Source organism: Phyllobates terribilis, unplaced genomic scaffold (genome assembly GCF_046119375.1).
Source record: "Phyllobates terribilis strain yellow unplaced genomic scaffold, ASM4611937v1 Scaffold_4__5_contigs__length_816908805, whole genome shotgun sequence".
Lineage (NCBI taxonomy): Eukaryota > Metazoa > Chordata > Amphibia > Anura > Dendrobatidae > Phyllobates > Phyllobates terribilis.
This window is the reverse complement of record NW_027362764.1, coordinates 293003976-293028822: the sequence shown is the minus strand read 5'-3', so window position 1 is coordinate 293028822 and position 24847 is coordinate 293003976. Positions and strand designations below refer to the sequence as shown.

Below are 24847 nucleotides of genomic sequence, written 5' to 3'. Positions count from 1 at the left end.
CATCTTTGGCGTGTTTTTATATATTCTTTTTATGGTGTTCAACAAACGGATTAAATAACGTGCCAGTTTTAATAGAGTGGGTCGTTCCGGACGCGGCAATACAAATTATGTGTAAGTTTTTTTATTTATTTTTGTTTTATCACAAATGCTGCGTTCTGAGTGACGGAACGGATTTTAGTGATTTGTGTGCACCTTTTTTGTGTTTTTTTTTGTTACTTTTTTACATATTTTATTTCACTTTTTTTAGTTTTTCACTAAGTCCCATTTGCAATTTTCACTAAGTCACATGTGTAATTTTCACTTTGATCACTGATCTCATACTCCTGTACTGCAGTGCATGAGACCTATCAGAGAGTCACTGACTCAGCCTGACTGTGCCTGTCTGTGCCTGTGAGACCCAGCTTATAGCTGGATCTCAGAGGCCACCGTACCCTGGGATCATCATATGATCTCAGTGTACCATGGTAACCATCAGGACCCGTGATTTTCATTGCAGGGGTCCGATGGTTACTAAGGGGGTCTTGCGACCCCCTTGTAACCACTTAAATAGGGCTGTCATTATTGACAGCAGTATTTAAGGAGTTAATCGGCCCCGATCGGCATCAAAACCATCCGAGGCTGATACTGCAGGGTGTCAGCTGTCATATACAGCTGACACCCAAGGGAATTGCCACCGCTAGGCGGCGCTACACCAATATTTCTCAGCGCCGTGAAAGAGTGGCGCTGAAGAATAAGTACCCTTAATGACCGAAGTTAAAAGGCGTATTGGTGGTCGTTAAGGGGTTAAAGATGACACATTTCCTTTGTATTTTAGGCAACAAAAAATATATATATTGTCATATTTTACATTTTAAAATTTACAAAAAGGAAAGTGGGCCAGTGTAAAAGTTTAGTCATCCTTGGAGATTTGTGTGCTCAGATAACTTTGACTAAGTTTTAGACCTTAATTACCCTTCAGAAAGATTTAGCAGACTCTGGAGTTGTGCTACATGTTTCTACTGTTCAGAGACACTTGCACAAATTTAGCCTTCATGGAAGAGTCATCAGAAGAAAAGTGCTCTTGTGCCCTCACCATAAAATTCAGGATCAGAAGTATACAATAGAACATTTAAACGAGCCTGATGCATTTTGGAAACAAGTCCTGTGGACCGATGAGGTTAAAATAGAACTCTTTGACTACAAAAGGTATGTGTGGAGAAGAAAAGGTCTAAGGGGTAACGTTTGGAGCGTGACATACCGGCTGTGGCATGCCAAGGTAAGGCGGCTTATTCGCTGTTAAATGCTCATCTGGGAAATTTAATATACAAATTGCCTCTTCAGAGATGGAGAGGATTTGAACTCTATAAAGCGCCACCTATTGGAAGCAGCAATCCTACGAGTCACAATAGACCCTTTAATGAGTCTTGCAATATGACATAGGATAATAGCCAAATCAGAATCTCAATTTGCAGACACGGTGTTTCGGGCTATCGGCCCTCGTCCTTGCAAAGTATGAGATCTGATTTGGCTAGGTGAGAGGCTCTGGACTGAGGTCTAAGGGGTAAAAAAAGGACACACAGTTTCAGGAAAAGAACATCTCGCCAAGAAGATGGAAGAATTTTCCAAGGAAGAATGGATGAAAATCCCTCAAACAAAAACTGAAAGACTCTTGGCTGGCTACAAAAAGCGTTTACAAGCTGTGATACTTTCAAAAGGGAGTGCTACTGTGTACTAACCATGCAGTGTGCCCAAACTGTTGCATAGGCCCATTTTCCTTTTCGGAATTTTTAAAATTTAAAAGATATATATATATATATATATATATTATTTTTTTTGCCTAAAATACAAAGGAAAGGTGTCATCTTTAACTTTAGGCCTTTTAGAGATCATTTCATCTTAAACTTGCTTAACTGTTCACAATAACAGTAATTTTGACTAGGGGTGCCCAAACTTTTTCATGCCACTGTATGTTTATTTTTTGAATATTTTTAATAGGGAAAAGGGGTGTGATTAAAATTGTTATGTTTTTGTTACATGCATGCCGCTGGGTTCAGATAGGGGCGAGACAGGTTACATGAATTCTTTGGAATTTGGAACCGTTACTTAGGGCAACCATAGAGCATGTGTTACAGCTTCTCTCAGGCACACAGGGGTATTGACCTTCAGGCACAGACACGTAAGTTGTTTCACTTGCTGACCAGACACAGTTGACAAGAGTCCTCATCAACGGTAGAACAGTAGTATTTAATAAGAAGCCGCACAGCCAGTGCAAGTTAAGACTTATGAGTAACAGGTTCCAGTGACAAACAGTACAGTTTCCTTAGCAGCACAGCGGTTCACAGTCTTCCCAGTAGTACAGGAGAGCACAGTTCTAATGCAAAGGCACATTAATGAACACAGCATTCTTTACAGCACAGTGAGATGGAGGAGAGGGGGAGGGTTTGCTGAGGGAGTTGATCCCTGTGACACCATTTCTTCCAGTCCTTATTTTTCTGCCTGACAATACTCTGCACTGCTAGTTCAGGAACTCTACCTGACCATTGCTTAGCTTCACTCCTGACTTGAATCCTTTTCACTTGCAGGGGCACTTCTGTGAGATACAGAACATACACACCACCATTCTCTTCCGCTCCAGCAACAACTTCCCCACAATCCCCCTGGTGCTCTGCTAAAACACTCCCCTTCTCCTGTGACTGTGTTAACCCTTCTAGTTTCTGGATGCTTCTGGAGCACAACACTTCCTGTCTCATGTGCTTGTGTTACTTCTAATAGTTGCTGAATGCTTTTAAATGAACAGCACTACTTCTGCATGTCACATTTTTAAACCTTTTTTTATGTTTTTTTTAAGGAAATTGAAGTTTCAATCTTCTAATTGCTTATACTATATAGTGCAATACATTTGTATACTATATAGTAAAAATCACAGCCTCCTAAGCATGCCAGCCACAGACTTCAGCAGATCCCCAGATCTCATGGAAATCACTTTCCAGCCCTTGATCACGTTGCCAAGAGGCTGATGGATCCATGGAATGGTTCATCCCCATGCTGTACTCTGTAAATGCCGCTGTCAGAGATAGACAGCATTATTTAACAGGTTGACAGCAGTCAGCAGAGCTCAGCTCGACCAATAATTGTTAGAGGCAATGATCACTGTATTATACAATCATCATCTGCCAGGAAAGATGCAGGCTCAGCTTTTAAGCCTGCTCCATACACCAGCTTACAATAAGCATAGTACACGTATGGCACTCGTTGTTATGGGTTTAAAAGGGATTTTCGAATTCATAAAACAAAGCCATATCACAAGAATATTCCATTACTATTCCATTCCATTGGGACAGATCCTGCAGAGAATGAAGGGAAGCAGTGTACTTGAATAGGGACGTGTTGCAGTTCCCTGAATAGCCTGGTATACTTAGGCCACTGTGTAACGCACAAACAGTAGAGTGGGCATAGATGCGCCCCCTTCCTTTTTAAGTCGGTGTCACAAAAGCTGGACCTCACCAAACATAATGTAATTAAACATCCTATCCATTAATTATCACTTTATGAGAGTGAAAAAACCTTTTTAAGGAGTTGTATGCCCCTAAAAATTAGTTTTACCTTTTCACACTATCAAATTATTTTGATTACAAAAATTTGTATTTATTGTATTTATTCATGATGCAGAATCATGTAGTTTAAACTTTGCAAAAATCACTAGTACAAGTAGAAATTAGCTTTTTTTCTCCAGTTGAACATGCTTGTTCAAAGTGCGACTGGCTGCCAACAGGAGTGAGGTGTGAGGTTACTACTGTTGTAGAACTATAAAAGGGAGAGAAAGATGGGGTACAAGGGAGGAGCAATCAGCTCAGTGAGAAAACAGGTGGCTATAGGCAGATTGAGCTGGAGTTTCTAGTAAATGTATTTCAATTCAGTGCTGGATTCACAGTCATACAGCTCAATACTGATGTACAGTGGTGGCCAAAAGTATTGGCACCCCTGCAATTCTGTCAGATAATACTCAGTTTCTTCCTGAAAATGATTGCAATCACAAATTCTTTGGTCTTATTATCTTCATTTAATTTGCTTGCAAGGAAAAAACACAAAAGAGAATGAAGCAAAAATCAAATCATTGATCATTTCACACAAAACTCCAAAAATGGGCCAGACAAAAGTATTGGCACCCTCAGCCTAATACTTGGTTGCACAACCTTTAGCCAAAATAACTGCAAACAACCGCTTCGGCAACCATCAATGAGTTTCTTACAATGCTCTGCTGGAATTGTAGACCATTCTTCTTTGGCAAACTGCTCCAGGTCCCTGATATTTGAAGGGTGCCTTCTCCAAACTGCCATTTTGAGATCTCTCCACAGGTGTTCTATGGAATTCAGGTCTGGACTCATTGCTGGCCACCTTAGAAGTCTTCAGTGCTTTCTCTCAAACCATTTTATAGTGCTTTTGGAAGTGTGTTTTGGGTCATTGTCCTGCTGGAAGACCCATGACCTCTGAGGGAGACCCAGCTTTCTCACACTGGGCCCTACATTATGCTGCAAAATTTGTTGGTAGTCTTCAGACTTCATAATGCCATGCACAAGGTCAAGCAGTCCAGTGCCAGAGGCAGCAAAGCAACCCCAAAACATCAGTGAACCTCCGCCATGTCAGACTGTAGGGACCGTGTTCTTTTTTTTGAATGCCTCTTTTTTTTTCCTGTACACTCTATGTTGATGCTTTTTCCCAAAGAGCTCTACTTTTGACTCATCTGACCAGAGAACATTCTTCCAAAACGTTTTAGGCTTTCTCAGGTAAGTTTTGGCAAACTTCAGCCTGGCTTTTTTATGTCTCGGGGTAAGAAGTGGGGTCTTCCTGGGTATCCTACCATACAGTCCCTTTTCATTCAGACGCCGACAGATAGTACAGGTTGACACTGTTGTACCCTCGGACTGCAGGGCAACTTGAACTTGTTTGGATGTTAGTCGAGGTTCTTTATCCACCATCCGCACAATCTTGCGTTGAAATCTCTCGTCAATTTTTCTTTTCCGTCCACATCTAGGGAGGTTAGCCACAGTCCCATGGGCTTTAAACTTCTTGATGACACTGCGCACGGAAGACACAGGAACATTCAGGTCTTTGGAGATGGACTTGTAGCCTTGAGATTGCTCATGCTTCCTCACAATTTGGTTTCTCAAGTCCTCAGACAGTTCTTTGGTCTTCTTTCTTTTCTAGATGCTCAATGTGGTACACACAAGGACACAGGACAGAGGTTGAGTCAACTTTAATCCATGTTAACTGGCTGCAAGTGTGATTTAGTTACTGCCAACACCTGTTAGGAGCCACAGGTAAGTTACAGGTGCTGTTAATTACACGAATTAGAGAAGCATAACATGATTTTTCAAACAGTGCCAATACTTTTGTCCACCCCCTTTTTTAGGTTTGGTTTGGAATTATATCCAATTTGGCTTTAGGACAATTCTTTTTGTGTTTTTTCATCGAAGACAAATTAAATGAAGATAATAATACCAAAGAATTTGTGATTGCAATCATTTTCAGGAAGAAACTGAGTATTATCTGACAGAATTGCAGGGGTGCCAATACTTTTGGCCACCACTGTATAATGCTTTCCATGCTGTTGCTTGTGTGCCGCAGAGATAGAAGACCAGGAATCTCTCATGCATCTCTGTACTTTTTATGAAAAATAAAAGAGAGACAAGCCCTCATGGGGTAATAACATTAAGTGGTGAGCATGATGCTCACCTGTTTGGGTTGTGTATATCACAACTCCAATAATGCCCATATAAAATAAAGCTGCTGCAGTCACATCTGTAAGAAGAAGTGGTTCCTCTTCTTGATATGTTGAGAATAGTGGAGAAATAGATATATACCTGACCATGTAGCTGTGTAGAAGTGGTTCCAAAGTGTAGTTGTGCTACAATTAGTTATATTACACGTTTCGAGTTTGTACTGGTTTCTTTCTCAAATGAAGCTACATATACCATGTGTAATTTGATTCGAGAAAGAGACCAGTAAGGACTCGAAACATGTAATAAAAATACTTGAAGAAAACTCCAAGTTTGGAACCACTACTTCTATCACAGAATGGTCAGGTATACGTTTATTTCTCCACTATTCTTTACATTTTATGTAAGACATCATAGCAGCTAGTCACCGACTAGGTCAAAGACAACTGAAAATTAACTCCTTCCCAACATAAGGCATAATATTATGTCTTATGTTGGGTCAGGAGCCGAGCCTGCACAATACCAGGCAGATGCCAGTTGTAATATATAGTTGGCAACCACTCATAACTGCATTGGCTGAATTGCACTCTAATTGCTGTAGTATAAACTTAAATGCCGCAGTCAATTCCTCACACCATCTCCCCACTTTGGCGATCGGGAGGAACTGATGGATTGTTATGGCAGCCATTTTGGTATGTTAATGAAGCCCAGCCTATGAGTGGATCTCATGGGACAACAGATTTTTCACCATATACTGCAACATTGTGGAATTGCAGTATGTAGTACAAGTGATTTAGTAATCATAGATTAAAGTTCCTGAAAAGGACTAAAAAATAGAGTAAAAATGTAAAAAAATATATAAAGATTAAAATTTTTCACATACCGTATTTTTCGGACTATAAGACGCACTTTTTTCCTCCAAAATTTTGGAGGAAAGTGGGGGGTGTGTCTTATAGCCCGAATACTATCTCCCTGTATATACTGTGGCTCTGCATGGTAGGAGGTCTGGGGGAGCAGCAGCGGGGGATCAGCGGGGCACAGGAGGCAGCAGCCAACTGCTGCAGTCTACGCTGTGCCCGCTACTAAAGAAAATTAATATGGGCGTGGGGAGCAGGGAATATTCATTTTCCTTAATAGCCGACACACTGTACCGCAGAGCGGCTCATGCTGCGCTCTGCGGTCTGTGTGCCCGCTATTAAAGCTCATGAATATTCACTACAACCCACTCCCATGGGTTGTAGTGAATATCCATGGCCTTTAATAGCAGGTACACTGACCGCAGAGCGGCAGCAGGAGCCGCGCTGCGGTACAGTGTACGCGCTCTCACACTGTGTGAGGGCGCAAGGCAGGGACGCCATGCATGCCCTGCCATGCGCGGCTCACACAGTGAGAGTGTCGGTAGCAGAGCGGGACAATGCTGGAGGAGAGAGGAGGTGAGTATGATTGTTTATTTTTTTTGTGGCAGCAGGATGGGGTCTCAAGGGGTGCCAAGCATACCAGGATGGGGGCTCAAGGGGTGCCAAGCATAAGAGGATGGGGGCTTAAGGGGTGCCAAGCATACCAGGATGGGGGCTCAAGGTGTGCCAAGCATACCAGGATGAGAGCTTAAGGGTTGCCAAGCATACCAGGATGGGGGCTAAAGGGGTGCCAAGCATACCAGGATGGGGGCTCAAGGGGTGCCATACATACCAGGATGGGGGCTCAAGGGGTGCCAAGCATAAGAGGATGGGGGCTTAAGGGGTGCCAAGCATACTAGGATGGGGATCAGGGGGTGGCATGCATACCAGGATGGTAGATCAAATGGGTGCAATGCATACCAGGATGGGGGCTCAAGGGATGCCATGCATACCAGCATGGGGGAATCAAGGGGTGTCATGCATACCAGGATGGGGATGAGGGGGGCCATACACACCAGGATGTGTGATCAAGGGGTGCCATGCATACCTGGATGGGGGCTCAAGGGGTGCCATGCATACCAGAATGGGGGCTCAAGGGGTGCCATGAAAACTAGGATGGAGCTCAGGGGGTGCCATGCATACCAGGATGGTAGATCAAATGGGTGCCATGAATACCAGGATGGGGTATCAAGGGGTGCCATGCATTCCAGGATGGGGATGAGGGCCACGTATACCAAGATGGGATGGGGGCCACGTATACCAGGAAGGAGGGGCCATACATACCAGGATGGAGGATATTAACAGAATTGGGGGACATTACCCCAATACCAGTGTCAGCAGCAGACTCCCTCCCCTATAACAGGGCATCATGACCACATTTTTTGCTTAAATATTTTTTTTCCTATTTTCCTCCTCTAAAACCTAGGTGCGTCTTATGGTCCAGTGCGTCTTATAGTCCGAAAAATACGGTAGTCCCCTATTAAAAACAAAGAAAATTTTTTAAAACATAAACATATTTTGTATCACCGCCTCCATAAATGTCAGGTCTATCAAAATATAAAATTAATTACTTCAATCGGTAAATGGTGTAATGAGAAAATGCCAGAATATGCAGGTTCTCTGTCACCAAACCACTACAGATGAATACAATAAGTTATGAAATCATCATATCTACCGTAAAATGTTAAAAAATAAGACCGTGAGTACGCCACGCAAAAACAAGCTCTCACACAGGTCCATTGATGGAAACATTAAAACGTTATCGATCTCAGAAATTGGCAGCAAAAGCAAACATTTTTTATATGGCAACCCAAGCAAAAAAAAATGTTATGAATGTCCAAACTTGTTTCCACCACTTAAATAAAAAACAAACTAGATAAGTTTGGTATTATCCTAATCATTCTGCTCTCGAGAATCATGTGTCTTGGTCATTTTTACAGTATAATGAACACTGTAAAAACAAAACTCGAAAAACAATTGCAGAATTATGTTTTTTGTTTTTTGCGCAATTTCACCGTTATTCAAAATTTTCCCCCATTTTTCACAATATTGAATAGTAAAATGAATGGTGCCATTCAAAATGAAAACTCACAAAAAATAAGACCCCGTACAGATCGACGAAAACGAAAGAGCAAAAACGAAGGGAAGGGGTGAAAGAAAGAGCCTGCAGAGGGAAGAATTAGTGAAAAATGCAGAATATAAATTATATAATAGCTAGAAATATAGGTATTCCTCATCTACAAATACATGTCAGCTTATTCTGAAAAGCTACTTAACTGAAACGTCAAGCACACATGAATTGTATGTTATTATTTTTAACATTCTGTTTTGTCATATTTGTACATGCCATTACATTATTGCCTGTGCATGTCAAATGCACTTGCATCTATTAGGGCATACCAGGGAAGCCCCGAGCCCCTTTAGTTAGGTTAGTATTGAACCATAAGGTACTTCTCACTTTGTCAGCAATGTTGTCATTTCTAATTGATTAAATTGATTGGAGTTTTCTCACTTCACGTAGTTGTTGTAGAAGTGTTTGTCACACTCCTACTGGTGATCACATTGTGATGTACACAGCATTGTGATGGAAAGGATTAAATTAAAGTCCCAGGCAGGGGAATATTTTTTGTATATAAAAAGCATAAAAAAGGCATTTTGGAGCATAAACACATAAGTGTGTTTTCTTTTATGGCTCACCCTTCACCAAACTACAGGCTTTTCCATGAACTGAGAGTAGAACATTTAAATAATACTTGTCTTGTCAGATGATTTTCAGAGTAAGCGGTCATGTGTGTCCATGAGAAATAACACTATGTCAGGCTATTATTTCACTCGTTTCCTGGGTTTTTCACCAGTTTTCCACTCTGTCTCTGAGCTAGTGATTGGAGAGTAGATGCTGTCATGTTTCCCATACAAAGTACACAGACATGAGGGATTCCTGCTTTGAAAGACATAATACAGCAGTACTTTCCTACAAAAATTACTACTGGAGTACTCACAAACCAAGAAAGAAAGTATAAAAAATACACTTATTTAGAATATGATTAAAATTGTTTACATAACATAGTGAGTCTATCAGGGAGGAGTAGAATGCCAATAGCCCACCACATTTGCAAGCATGGCCAAAATGACTTGATAATATATAGTACACATGTACAGGAAAGTTCTAGTCCATACAATAGACAGCATTCATATGCATCAGTTAAGTACAGCAGTACTTAGCAGCATAGCTCTGGGGGGAGATACAACACTTACTGTAAAGCAGCTGTACAATCTTTTTTTCTGTGCATCTCTTTTTCACACTGCTCCTAACTCTCCCTTTCCCATCCCTCTATATAAAATTCAATAATCTGATCCCTTAGTGAGTGAGAGTCTGACTTGTCTTGAGCAAAATGGAGTTTAGCGGTATTTGTAAATGAATCATCAGTTCAGGAGGCAGGAGGAAAATAAGTGGCTCATCAGTGGAGTAAAAAAGTAATCTTATATTTCCTTGTATTATTGATTTATGCACATGGCATACTGGTATGTATAGTGCATATCACCAGTGAAATATCTCTTAGGATGTGTAGAGGATAGGGAATGCAAAATAGCAGCATCAGAGCATCATCATAGCACATCATTGCTTCACAAAGGTGACATCTAATAATGAAATTAGCATGCATTCATTAATAATTAGTTATTAAATTGAACAAAAGAAAAATGATTAAAGATTGGTAGTTACCTTGTTTACTGCTCCAGGCATATAATTCCTTGATACCCAGCTCATTTAGTGACCGGGACATGTCTAGCTCTTCTTTGCTGATTGCGTCTCTTAAAAGAGTCACATTCTCATGGCTAAGTTCACATTTCTCACACACAGCAGGAAGGATGTTCCGCAAGGGCACAGCAGGATTGACTCTCACCACTGCTTTCTGAGTACCAAGGAAGTTCACAACAAGCCGGACTGTTTTCTGGTGAAGACAAAAATGAAAGGCCAAACCATTGGAATCAGTCCTCTTTGCCAAGTCTTAGCTACCATGCACTGTAATGGAATGCAGAATGGGCTTCCTAGCTTCACCTGATCCCTGTCATGCAGATCTAGTGACTCATTAGCATTTTGCTTTGAAAAAAGGATGGACCAGTTGACTTGTAAAAGGAGCTGACTTACTCAGCAGCCCAACTGCTAGGTGCTCAGCAAACAGATGAAAAGTACAATCACACCTGGATTTTTTTACATCTCTTACACTGTGATAAGTTGACAAAGGGTTTAGAAAAAAGATTCACATGAGTGGAAGTGGAGCTTGAAAAGATAAATGGTTCACTGATTCTAAAGAATAGAATAAAGTAAAAGAAAACAAATGACAGAGCACGATACAGAAGCAATTCTTGATTGGCATGCGCTGCTGCTTAATACACACAAAGTGAAAAGAATTTGACACAAAATAGTAAATGACTTCAGCAGTAGCATACATACTATATATATCTCCTAAGGCTAGCTTTAGGAAACTCCATGATGGACAACAGCCATACATTACATTTTTTTAAAAGACAAAAAGAAAACAGTATAGCAGATGATAGGCTATGAAATCCTGCTTACACTGTTTTCTTTACTTCTGTGTGTACAACTGACCTATATACTGTAGATAAATCCTATAAGACTTAAGCTGAGGGGTTAATTAATTAAAAAAGGTGTTTTACAGTTGTACATGAAAAAGAAAGTGGCCATGTTAATATCATCTTCTACAGTCATTTTTCACAAAAAAAATCTTAAAAAATATGTTTTATTTTAGAAGACTTTCCATGAAAAAAGACTGAAGTGCCGATACATTAAGAGTAGCATTGTACACATCAGTCTTAATAAAGCGGCGTGGTTGGATAAGATGTGCCGAATTACGTACGCCTTTCAGTGGTGTGCGCCTAGGCAAAAATGCTACTACAGTTAGAGACTCGTATATCATTTCTGGTGAAAGTTACGCCACTTAAGTGGTATAACTTTTTTATTATGCGTTGCTTATATAGTGCCATCATATTTCACAGTACTCTACAGACATTATCATCACTGTCCCCATTGGGGCTCACAATCTACATTCCCTATCATTATGTCTTTGGAGAGCGGGAGTAAACCGGAGATCCCGGAGGAAACCAGCGCAAACACGGGGAGAACATACAAACTTCTTGCAGATGTTGTCCTTGGTGGGATTTGAACCCAGGACCCCAGCGCTGCAAAACAACAGTGCTAACCACTGAGCCACCATGCTGCTTTTGTATAAGGAAATTGGCTGATGCCGCCCGCCCTGTCCATTTTCCTCCCACTCCATTCAAGCGGGCTTTGCAAAGTCTGCTCCCAGGATCCAGAGCCCTGCTTCTGAAGTCAGAATAACCCTATAAAGTAGACTTGATTTTGTAATGTTTGATGTATTTTAGGACTTCTTCACTCACACTTAATGGGAGTCCATCACCCCCAAAATGCATTTTAAATGGGCTATACAATGTTGTAAGGGGGATAGCCCCTATACAACAATACTAACACTGTACCTGCTACTGGTACAATGCAGGAGAAAATTACTTTTAATTCATAAGTAAATGAGGAGGCGTCAGTGTACACTTAACATAGCCAAGAGTTTGGAGAACCATAACGCCTTCTCAATTGCATATTGGGTCCCTTGTCCTGCTTCTGATTGACAGTGCTTGCTTCCCAGAGCGAGCACTGTCTGAATGCTACCAGCGTGTGTGCGGCTACAGCGTTCTCCTCCCTGTCTCCTTTCTTCAGACGCCGCTTACTGCACTTCCAGGTGAATTGGGAGTATTAGTGTAGCGAGCAGTATCAGAAGAAAGGAGTCAGGGAGGAGAATGTGCACACACAAGCTGGCAGCATTCAGACAGTGCTCGCTCTGAGAAGTGAGCACTGTCAATCAGAAGCGGAGGTAAGGCCCCAATATGACAAAGTTTAATTGTGCACCAAACTATTGGCCACACCAAGAGTGCACCAAAGCCTCTTCATTTGCATATGAATTAAATATTATTTTCTCAAGCACTGTACCAGTAACCAGTACAGTGCTAGTATGGTTGTCATAGGAGCTAGGTCCCCTACAACACTGTACAGTCCATTTAAAATGCAGTTTGGGGGTGACGGACTCCCTTTCATTTTCTGCTGTTTCAAAAACCATGTAAAAACAGCCTGCGCTTCAAGTATATTAGGGTTAAAAGTAGAAAATGGACAGAAAGAGGTAACGTTAAGCACGACATGGCAAAATATAATGTTGAGTGAAAGAAAATGAAGCTTTATTGATGAAAGATTTTAAAGTGTTTTTTGACATTTTAAAACACTTATTAAAAATGGTTTAATGGAATGTTAACAAGCATGTTGGTGAAAGTTTTTATGTTGCAACATTTTGTACAGGAGTTTCTCCTGCCATTTTGTAAGTTCTTTAGAGATTCCTATAAAGAAAAACACAATTAAAAAACATCATACCTACAGCATTCTACATTTTGCTTAAAAAAAGTAGTTGACCTCAAAAAACAAAATGCCATGTATAGTTTATGCTTACTGTAGTATCGGCGTCTCTGCCTCCTGGCCGGCAGAGACGCCGTTCCCCTTATCGCCGCGGTCCTGCTCCGGCGTCCTCTGGCCTCCCTGCAGCTGCTGCTGGTGCAATGGTTGGAGGACTTCCCCTATAAATGGCACCTCCTCCAATATGGAGGTGCCTGTGCAAGGTTGTTGCTCTGTATGCTAAACTCTGCTTCAGCCCACAGGTCCTGCTGCCTGTCTGACTACCAGTCCAGTCCGTCTGACTATCAGTCCAGTCTGCCAGCCTGATTACCAGTCCAGCCCGACAGTCTGCTTACAACCCAGTCCGCTAGTCGGTCTATGGGCTAGGCTAGTCCACTTATCCGGAGCCTTCACCTGCTACCTGTCTACGCCTGCCATGGACACTCTCCAGACCGACGGTCTGCCTACGTTCAAATCCGCCAGTCTTTCTATGGGCTAGGCTAGCCTGCCTACCTGGAGAACTTGCCTGTCACCTGTAGGCTCCTGCCTGCACCTGCCGTGTATACCTGACAGCCTACCTAGAGGCTCCTGCCCATCTCCAGCCATGCCTGCCTCACAGCCTACCTAGAGGCTCCTGCCTGTCACTTGCCGTGACCATCTGACAGCCTACCTAGAGGCTCCTGCCCGTCTCCAGCCGTGCCTGCCTGACAGCCTACCTAGAGGCTCCTGCCCGTCACTTGCCATGACCACCTGACAGCCTACCTAGAGGCTCCTGCCTGTCATTTGCCATACCTGCCTGACAGCCTACCTAGAGGCTCCTGCCTGTTACCTGCCATGCCTGCCTGTCAGCCTACCTGGAGGCTCCTGCTGATTACCTGCCGTGCCTGCCAGTCCGTCTGCCCGGATCACCCATCAGCCTGCCTGCCATGCTCATCTGCTGTACCGGTCAGTCCCTGCCTTCTGACCCGTGGGAGTCACCTGCTGTCATACAAGGTCGGTCCCCAGAGTAGCACCTGGTCCCTCTGCTCGGTCCTTCCCTGGTCACGGAGTCGACTGAGCCGCCGTACGGCCTTGGTTGGTCCGAGTTGATACCTAGTTACGCTCCTCTTGTCCCTCCTTGCACCGCAGCACAGAGGTTCCACCACCCGGATCCGTAACAGTTTGCACGGGCCATGGAACCCAGTGACCTCCAGACCCCCGCGATCTTCGACCTGCACCAGGAGGTCTTACGCCAGAGAGTTCAACAGGAGACTGTCCTGTCCTTTCTGCGGTCTGTCAACTCTCGCCTAGGCGCATTATCCGCCCCGTCTGTGTTCGCCTCTGGCCAAGCGGCGCCAGATCCCGCGGCACCGCAACCCTGTCCTATTATGGCATCCGGCTATGGACCCCGGCATTTGGCACCCCCACGTTTTGCTGGCGACCCCGCTTTAGCTCGGGGTTTCATGAACCAGTGCTCCCTGCACTTTGAACTCCTGGTACACCAGTTCATTTCTGACCGGGCCAAGGTGGCATTCATCATGTCTCATCTCACTGGAGAAGCATTGGCCTGGTTAAACCCCCTGTGGGAGAGAGGGGATCCCCTGGTGTCCGATCTATCGTCTTTCCTCGCTGCTTTCCGGAAAGTCTTCGATGAACCTGGACGAAAATCTTCTACTGCCTCCTCTCTGCTACGTATCCGCCAAGGGAGTCTCACCGTGGGCCAATATGCCATACAGTTCCGTACCCTCGCTTCAGAGCTAGCCTGGAACAACGAGGCCCAGGTATCCATCTTCTGGGAGGGTCTTTCCGGTCGGATCAAGAATGAGTTAGCCGGCTGGGAAGTTCCTACCACCCTGGATGACCGGGTGTCACTAGCAACCAGGATTGACATCCGTTTCCTGAAACGTGCTAAGGAGACTACCCGGGATAGAAGATTTCCTCGTCTTGCTCCTGCTTTCCAGAGACCTGCTTCCCAACCTGCAACTCCCCGGGCACGCTTGCCTGAACCTATGCAGATCAACCAGACCAAGATGGTCAAATCTCGCCAAGAGACACGCCGAGCTGAGGGGAGCTGTTTCTACTGCGGCAGTAAGGAGCACCTGATTCGTTCCTGCCCGGTGAAGCCGGGAAACTCCAGTGTCTTGGACCGCTCGGAGAGGTCGTCCTAGGCAAAAGTAAATCCTCTCCGTCCTTGACTTTATCAATCTCTATTTCCTGTGGAGAGAATCGCTTCTTTGAAACCGCACAACTGGATTCCGGAGCCGCTGGGAATCTCATATCCCAGTCCCTTGTAGAGAAGTATCAGATTCCTACCAAACCTCTGGCTGAACCATTGGCAGTCGCTTCCGTGGATGGAAGACTCCTTCCAGTGACCATCTTGCTCGTCACAGAGGCCATAACCCTGCAGGTGGGAATGCTGCACTCAGAGAGGATCTCCTTCCATGTGCTTTCCAGACTCTCTCACCCCCTTTTGCTATGTCTACCCTGGCTACAGAAACATGAACCCGTTCTGAATTGGCAATCCGGTGAGGTGCTCCGTTGGGGGCAGGATTGCCATGAGACCTGTCTGATTCTGGTTCGCCCGGCTCGACCCCCATCTACTCCGACTAATTTACCCGGTCTACCGGCACCCTACTGATCCAATGCTGATGTCTTCGACAAGAAGGAGGCAGAGACTCTGCCACCCCATAGGCCATATGATTGCCCTATCGACCTGATACCCGGTGCCACTCCACCCCGTGGGCGTATCTACCCGTTGTCGTTGGCCGAAACCAGGGCCATGTCGGAGTACATCGAAGAAAATCTGGCTAGGGGATTCATCCGGAAATCTTCCTCCCCGGCTGGAGGCAGATTCTTCTTCATTAAAAAGAAAGACGGTTCACTACGTCCATGTATCGATTATAGAGGACTCAACCAAATCACTGTCAAAAACAAATATCCCCTGCCGCTCATCTCTGAGCTGTACGACCGCCTTAAAGGCGTGAAGATCTTCACCAAGCTCGATCTTCGTGGGGCGTATAACCTGGTCCGGATTCGCCAAGGAGACGAGTGGAAGACTGCATTCAATACCCGGGACGGTCACTGTGAATACCGTGTGATGCCCTTCGGTCTCTGTAATGCTCCTGCCATCTTCCAAGAATTAGTTAATGACATCTTCCGTGACCTCTTATATTCTTGTGTGGTGGTGTACCTGGACGACATCTTGGTCTTCTCTCCGGATCGTCCCTCACATCGGAGGGATATTCGTCCGGTTCTGGTTAGGATCAGGCAAAATCACCTTTATGCAAAATTTGAGAAATGCCTCTTCGAGCAGTCCTCTCTTCCGTTCCTGGGCTATATTATCTCTAAGACAGGTCTACGGATGGACCCCGAGAAGGTCTCTGCTGTCTTAAAATGGCCCCGTCCGGAGGGGTTGAAGGCGATTCAGCGATTCCTGGGCTTCGCCAACTATTACCGTCTCTTCATCCCACATTTCTCTACCCGGATTGCTCCCATCTCTGCGCTCACCCGAAAGGGAGCAAATCCTAAGGAATGGTCGCCCGAAGTGGAGGAGGCCTTCCGCTCTTTAAAACAAGCCTTCTCTTCTGCCCTTGTGCTGCACCGTCCGGATAACAACAAACAATTCTTTCTGGAGGTTGATGCTTTCTCTTCTGGAGCCGGAGCGGTGCTCACCCAGAAATCTCGATCCGGGAGAATGGTAAACTGCGGCTTCTTCTCCAAGCTCTTCTCCTCGTCTGAGCGCAAACACTCCATAGGAGACCGAGAACTGCTAGCCATCAAATTGGCGCTGGAGGAATGGTGTTACCTGCTCGAGGGCACTCTGCACCTGGTGGTCATCTATACTGACCACAAAAACCTGGCATATATACAGAATGCCCAAAGACTCAATCCGCGTCAGGCCCGGTGGTCTTTGTTCTTCGCTCGCTTTAACTTTACCCTACATTACCGCCCGGCAGACAAGAACGTTAAAGCAGACGCCTTGTCCCGCTCCTTTCAGTCCTCTGATCAAGAGGAAGAGCCTATGCATATCATCGATCCCTCCAAAGTGATGAATGTGGCCCCCTTGGATTTGTCTCGTCTCCCGCCCGGTAAGAAGTTTGTAGCGGTTCCGGATCGTAAAAAGGTTCTTCTCTGGGGTCATTCATCCAAACTAGCCGGCCATGCTGGCCAGAAGAAGACCTTCCTGCTTATTACCTGGCATTACTGGTGGCCTACCCTGTGCCAGGATGTGGTAGACTTCGTCACGGCCTGTACATCCTGTGCCCGCAACAAAGTTCCCAGACATCTTCCTGCCGGCCGCCTCCTGCCTCTTCCCGTACCTGCTGCCCCATGGCAACACATTGCTATGGACTTTATTACGGATCTCCCTGTTTCTGCCGGTTGTACAATCATTTGGGTGGTCGCTGACCGCTTTTCTAAAATGGCCCACTTCATTCCTCTGCCTGGTCTCCCGTCTGCGTCTGTGCTGGCTAAGGACTTCATCACATCTTTCGCCTCCACGGCCTACCCCTCCACATTGTGTCTCATCGAGGGGTCCAGTTCACTTCGCACTTCTGGAGAGCTACGTGTAAGCTGCTGGATGTCACCCTGGATTTCTCCTCTGCTTACCATCCGCAGTCCAATGGCCAAGTGGAGTGTATCAACCAGATCCTTACCAGCTACCTCCGGCACTTCGTCAACGCTCACCATACCGATTGGGTGGAGCTCCTACCATGGGCTGAGTTCTCCAACAACAACCATGATAGCGAATCTTCTTCCAAGTCCCCGTTCTTTGTGGTCTACGGTCAACATCCCCGGATTCCGTTTCCCGTTTCCGCTTCAGTAGACAACCCGGCCACGGAGTCTCAGGTCAGCGAATTTTCCACTATTTGGGAGGACACTAGATCCGCACTTCTTCAATCCTCCGAGCGGATGAAGACGCATGCTGATAAGAGATGTCTGGATCCACCTCTATTCCGTCCGGGAGACAAGGTTTGACTCTCCTCCAACCATGTTGGTCTCAAAATACCCTCGTATAAGTTGGGCCCACGGTTCATCGGTCCATTTGAAGTCCTGAAGCAAATCAACCCAGTAGCCTACAAGTTAAAACTCCCGGCCACCTTACGGATTCCAAACTCCTTCCACGTATCTCTCCTCAAACCAGTTGTGCTTAATTCTTTTTTCGACAATCCAGGTACCTCCCCAGCAACGATCTCCACTGAGGACGTCTATGAGGTAGAGAACATTCTGGCAACCAAGAGGGTAAGAGGAAAAACCTTTTTCTGGTGGATTGGAAGGGGTTTGGCCCAGAGGAAAGAACTTGGGAACCCAGAGAGATCCTTCACGCCCCTGCTTCTCCTTAAAAAATTTCTTGCTGACCTAAAAAAGAGGGGGCGTAAAGGGGGGGGGGTACTGTAGCATCGGCGTCTCCGCCTCCTGCCCAGCAGAGACGCCGTTTCCCTTACCGCCGCGGTCCTGCTCCGGCGTCCTCTGGCTTCCCTGCAGCTGCTGCTGGTGCAATGGTTGGAGGACTTCCCCTATAAATGGCACCTCCTCCAATATGGAGGTGCCTGTGCAAAGTTGTTGCTTTGTATGCTAAACTCTGCTTCAGCCCACAAGTCCTGCTGCCTGTCTGACTACCAGTCCAGTCCGTCTGACTATCAGTCCAGTCTGCCAGCCTGATTACCAGTCCAGCCCGACAGTCTGCTTACAGCCCAGTCTGCTAGTCTGTCTATGGGCTAGGCTAGTCCGCTTATCCGGAGCCTTCACCTGCTACCTGTCTCCACCTACCAAGGACACTCTCCAGCCTGACGGTCTGCCTATGTTCAAACCCGCCAGTCTGTCTATGGGCTAGGCTAGCCTGCCTACCTGGAGAACTTGCCTGTCACCTGGAGGCTCCTGCCTGAACCTGCTGTGTATACCTGACAGCCTACCTAGAGGCTCCTGTCCGTCACTTGCAGTGACCATCTGACAGCCTATCTAGAGGCTCCTTCCCGTCTCCAGCCATGCCTGCCTGACAGGCTACCTAGAGGCTCCTGCCTGTCACTTGCCGTGACCATCTGACAGCCTACCTAGAGGCTCCTGCCCGTCTCCAGCCGTGCCTGCCTGACAGCCTACCTAGAGGCTCCTGCCCGTCACTTGCCATGACCACCTGACAGCCTACCTAGAGGCTCCTGCCTGTCACTTGCCGTACCTGCCTGACAGCCTACCTAGAGGCTCCTGCCTGTTACCTGCCGTGCCTGCCTGTCAGCCTACCTGGAGGCTCCTGCTGGTTACCTGTCGTGCCTGCCAGTCCGTCTACCCGGATCACCCGTCAGCCTGCCTGCCAGGCTCATCTGCTGTACCGGTCAATCCTGGCCTTCTGACCCGTGGGAGTCACCTGCTCTCATACAAGGTCAGTCCCCAGAGTAGCACCTGGTCCCTCTGCTCGGTCCTTCCCTGGTCACGGAGTCGACTGAGCCGCCGTACGGCCTTGGTCGGTCTGAGTTGATACCTAGTTACGCCCCTCTTGTCCCTCCTTGCACCGCAGCACAGAGGTTCCACCACCCGGATCCGTAACACTTACTATAAATCATCAATGTGTGATTGCGGTGTGCAACCCCTGATACTCTCTCCATTCAACAATACCCAACAAGAATATGTCCTTGTGGTTGTAGATGTGACTCAAAGCTACTTTGTTCTTCTGACAATGAGGGCAGCGGAGCATGGACTATAACTGATCACACAATGGCATCCTTCACAAAGGAGATACATGAACATATTTCTCAAAACAAATGTATATTTGTTTCAAAAACAGCAGAAGAAAGCCATTAATATCACATTAAAACAAAACTCGGAAAATAGTGCATCCTAATAATATACTACATACTGTATATAAGAAGCATATTGTTAATTGTTATGCAATTTTGTAGGAAGGAATCAATCAATACCAGTTTGAAAAGTTTGGTAAAACTGCATTTCAGTACGGTTTTCTATATCATCACTACATGTGAATTCACCCCTAAGATTGGCTACTTGCACAGTCTTGGTAGACTGAAGGGTGCATGGCCAATTATTTCTAATGTCTTTTGTATGTAATTACCTCCTATGATGGTAAACAATACTAACACATTACTCATAATTTTAATCAAAGATACACATTATATCATCTGTCCTCTGTAAAAAAGAAAAATGGCACTAACATCACGTTCATTACACTATTTCAAACAGCAATTTAGGGATTTGGGAAGATGAAATAGCACTATATACTTCAAGATTAAGATTTGAAAAACTATTAAACTAAAATAAATACACAGTTTATAACCAGCTTCATGTCTCTTAAAAGTTGTCAGAGTGTTGTCCAAGTAAATGTTGTCATACATTAGGTGTTAGTATCAAGAGATGTTGACTGTAGCTCAGATCTAAAGAATGTGATGAAATTGAACATCAATGTATGATGAAAGAGTCTTCTTGATGTTTATAAACATATTGAAAATATAGGTATGCAGCTCAAAGAGGTTGCCAAACAACTATAACATGTCGGTTCAGGGCAGATAATGCTATTTAACGTGTCGTGGCTAAAGCACAGACTGTGCCGGTAGTCTCTGTCAGGACTGGGAGTGATTATGTCTTGTACAAGTCACCTGACTACATCCAATACATAGCCTCAGCAGTCAGGGACTATAGAAAGGTACATCATTAACTCCAGTCTGTTATGATTGTGCAACAACTCACTCGGGAAAATAAAACTAAAAACTGCAACTGACCCTGCCAGTTCCTGTACAGACTAGAGATCCCGACCAGCAGTCCCTAAAGGTTCCTGCGTGAGTAAAGATAGCCCTAACCACAGACTAGAAGATACCAGCTTGGACCTAAACTGCCTAAAAGGCTGTTGAGCGCTTCACGTTCCTCCTAAATAACCGGAGGGCAGTGCAGAGTGTAAGCTACCTACAAAAGGGAAAGTGTGCTAAAAAAAGGAAAGATCCCAGAGTAAGTAAAGTAAACCACAAAATAAAGCATAAAGTACGTACTGTTAGAATATATGCTGCCTACTTCCTAACAGAAGCTAGGTGCACAATAAGAAACAGAAACATCAAGGAGATAAATCCTAGCTGCAATTTCACTGACTGGCTTTAAGCTATAGCAGAATGGCTGAATATCCACAAGAAACTATCACCAGCAGGAAATGCCAGAAGGGGGACAGAATATAAAGCCGCACCCGAAAGGTGATAAGGCAGACAAATGAAAACACCTGTATTATGCTAAACAGACTGAGGCCAGAATAATAGAACCTAAATAGCCAGAGAAAAGGTGTGTCGGCTTTGACTCGGCAGACAGAGAAGCCGACCACAAAACACAGGCTCACAGGTTCGAATCGAGGAGCATGACACAGTCCCAGCACAGACCATCACAGTAGCCTGTGCTGGATAGGTAAAAGACTGGAATGATGCACATAACTCTGTCATTTGACAATACTGCCAGCCTTTGGTCGATATTTTATGTAAACCCATTTAAGAGTATCAGATCTCTCTCTTGTCAGTTAGACACCATCAGGACTGTTTTGATCACTGACAACAAAAAGGTATTAAAAATTCTGATTCCCGGTAATTGAAACAGAGTTTATCACAAATTTGCATAATTTGCCATCACACATTTATGTTTTATACACATAAAACTTAAAACTCTGCTAATAATAAAATGTAAGATTTTTTAATTTTGTAATGAAACATAAAAATATCACATCTAATTTTCATCAGAAATATGAGCTTAATTAAGAAGGATGAACTTAGCTTTTGAAATGAGATCTAGATATGTAGCACAGAAACATTTACAGTTGCTGAAATTTTCTCCTTAACTAACCTCGGGAATCTTTGGAGGTGGCTTTCGGACTTTTACTTCTGTAACTTTCTCCTTCAGAAATATAGTTTCTACATCTAAAGTTCCAATGAGGGTATTTGGCCTTAAAGTCAAAGGTTGCTGTGATACTCCGGAGCGCACGTCAAGAGCGTGCTGAGCGGGATTCAAATGATGTTGGCTGCACAGGTCCACCAAGAAATCCATCACTGCTTTACTAGAAAAAAAAGAAAGAATGTATTTAAATATTTACCAAGCAAATTATAACTACTTAAATACTTGAAGAATAAGGTTAAGTTTAAATCTAACTTGAGTTATAATGATTCCTACAGATTTACCTTTTTATTGCATTGTAAAACTGTTGACTAAACAATTTTTGACATTAACCACTTCGCACCAGAGCCTGTTTTTGCCTTCGTGACCGGGCCAATTTTTTCAATTCTGACCACAGTCACTTTATGAAGTAATTACTCTGGAACGCTTCAATAGATTCCCCTGATTCTGAGATTGTTTTTTCGTGACATATTGTACTTCATGATAGTGGTAAAATTTCGTTGATATCACTTGCATTTATTTGTGAAAAAATCGGAAATTTGGCGAAAATTTTGAAAATTTTGCCATTTTCAAACTTTGAATTTTCATGCCCTTAAATCAGAGAGATATGTCACACAAAATAGTTAATAAATAACATTTCCCACATGTCTACTTTACATCAGCACAATTTTGTAACCAAATTTTTTTTTTTTGTTAGGAAGCTGTAAGGGTTAAAAGTTGACCAGCGATTTCTCATTTTTACAACAAAATTTACCCAAACATTTTTTTAGGGACCACATCTTATTTGAAGTGACTTTGAGGGGCCATTATGACATAAAATACCCCAAAGTGATACCATTCTAAAAACTGCACCCCTCAAGGTGCTCAAAAACACATTCAAGAAGTTTATTAACCCTTCAGGTGCTTCACGGGAATTTTTGGAATGTGGAAGAAAACAATGAACATTTAACTTTTTTTCACAAAAAATTACCTTACACACAATATTTTTTAATTTTTGCAAGGGTAACAGGAAAAAATAGACCCCAAAATGTGTTGTGCAATTTCTCCTGAGCACGCTGATACCCCATATGTGGTGCAAAACCACTGTTTGGGTGCACGGCATGGCTCGGAAGGTAAGGAGCGCCATTTGACTTTTGGAATGGAAATTTGGCTGGAATCGATAGCGGACGCCATGTTGCATTTGGACAGCCCCTGAGGTGCCTAAACAGAGGAAACCCCTAACAAGTGACCCCATTTTGAAAACTAGACCCCTCAAGGAACTTATCTAGATGTGTGGTGAGCACCTTGAACCCCCAGGGGCTTCACAGAATTTTATAATGTTGAAGTGTGAAACTAAAAAAACACATTGTTAACACAAAACTGCTACTTTAGCCTTAAATTTTTAATTTTCACAAGGGCAGCCATAAAAAATGGACCCCAAAATGTGTTGTGCAATTTCTCCTGAGCACGCTGATACCCCATATGTGGTGCAAAACCACTGTTTGGGCGCACGGCATGGCTCGGAATGTAAGGAGGGCCATTTGACTTTTGGAATGGAAATTTGTCTGGAATCGATAGCGGACGCCATGTTGCATTTGGACAGCCCCTGAGGTGCCTAAACAGAGGAAACCCCCAAAAAGTGACCCCATTTTGGAAACTAGACCCCTCAAGGAACTTATCTAGATGTGTGGTGAGCACCTTGAACCCCCAGAGGCTTCACAGAATTTTATAATGTTGAAGTGTGAAAATAAAAAAACACATTTTTAACACAAAACTGCTACTTTAGCCTCAAATTTTTAATTTTCACAAGGGCAGCCAGAAAAAATGGACCCAAAATGTGTTGTGCAATTTCTCCTGAGCACGCTGATGCTCCATATGTGGTGCAAAACCACTGTTTGGGTGCACGGCATGGCTCGGAAGGTAAGGAGCGCTATTTGACTTTTGGAATGGAAATTTGGCTGGAATCGATAGCGGACGCCATGTTGCATTTGGACAGCCCCTGAGGTGCCTAAACAGAGGAAACCCCCAACAAGTGACCCCATTTTGGAAACTAAACCCCTCAAGAAACTTATCTAGATGTGTGGTGAGCACCTTGAACCCCCAGGGGCTTCACAGAATTTTATAATGTTGAAGTGTGAAAATAAGAAAACACATTTTTTAACACAAAACTGCTAATTTAGCCTCAAATTTTTAATTTTCACAAGGGCAGCCAGAAAAAATGGACCCCAAAATGTGTTGTGCAATTTCTCCTGAGCACGCTGATACCCCATATGTGGTGCAAAACCACTGTTTGGGCGCACGGCATGGCTCGGAAGGTAAGGAGCGCCACTTGACTTTTGGAATGGAAAATTGGCTGGAATCAATAGCGGACGCCATGTTGCATTTGGAGAGCCCCTGAGGTGCCTAAACAGAGGAAACCCCCAAAAGTGACCGAATTTTACAATCTACTCCTCTGTATAAATTAATCTAGTGGTGGGAAAATAAGTAGATAGGTAAATGGTCACTAAACCCATAGATGAATTCCCAGAGAGGTGTCATTTCCAAAATGGGGTCACTTCAGGGGGGATTCTGCTGTTCTGGCACTTTTCAGAGCCGCTAAGTACCAGAACTAAAGAATCCCCCCTGAAGTGACCCCATTTTGGAAATGACACCCCTCTGGGAGTTCATCTATGGGTTTAGTGACCATTTTAACTCAATGGATGATTTCCAGAAACAAGCACGCAATGGAAGGTTTCGATTCTGGAGAACCCCCCCCCCCAACCCCTGGAAATTAAGTGAGCTCTACTTGAATGTGTCATTCACTAAATGAACCAAATGTTTGAATGACAAAATGGGATACATTTTTACAGTTTAAAAACGTGGTTCTGTGTGGAAGATTTTAAAGCAGTCAGTGACGCATAAGGCTGGCAAAGATTTACATTGTGGGCAATAGTAGCGGGTATCACGCCTTATTCCTCTCTTAG

At 44.3% G+C, this 24847-nt stretch overlaps 1 protein-coding gene across 3 annotated transcripts in view; it reads right to left on the bottom strand.

Annotated features, from left to right (window-relative positions):
- Positions 1 to 24847, bottom strand: part of COBL (cordon-bleu WH2 repeat protein) — a 694630-nt gene that overhangs the window by 369890 nt on the left and 299893 nt on the right. For all 3 annotated transcript variants that reach the window (XM_073678323.1, XM_073678322.1, XM_073678324.1), the window contains 2 exons: positions 21858 to 22068; positions 10314 to 10542 (listed from right to left, as the gene is read on the bottom strand). In XM_073678323.1, the coding sequence (XP_073534424.1) occupies positions 10314 to 10542; positions 21858 to 22068 (440 nt within the window). The remainder of the gene's footprint in view (positions 1 to 10313; positions 10543 to 21857; positions 22069 to 24847) is intronic.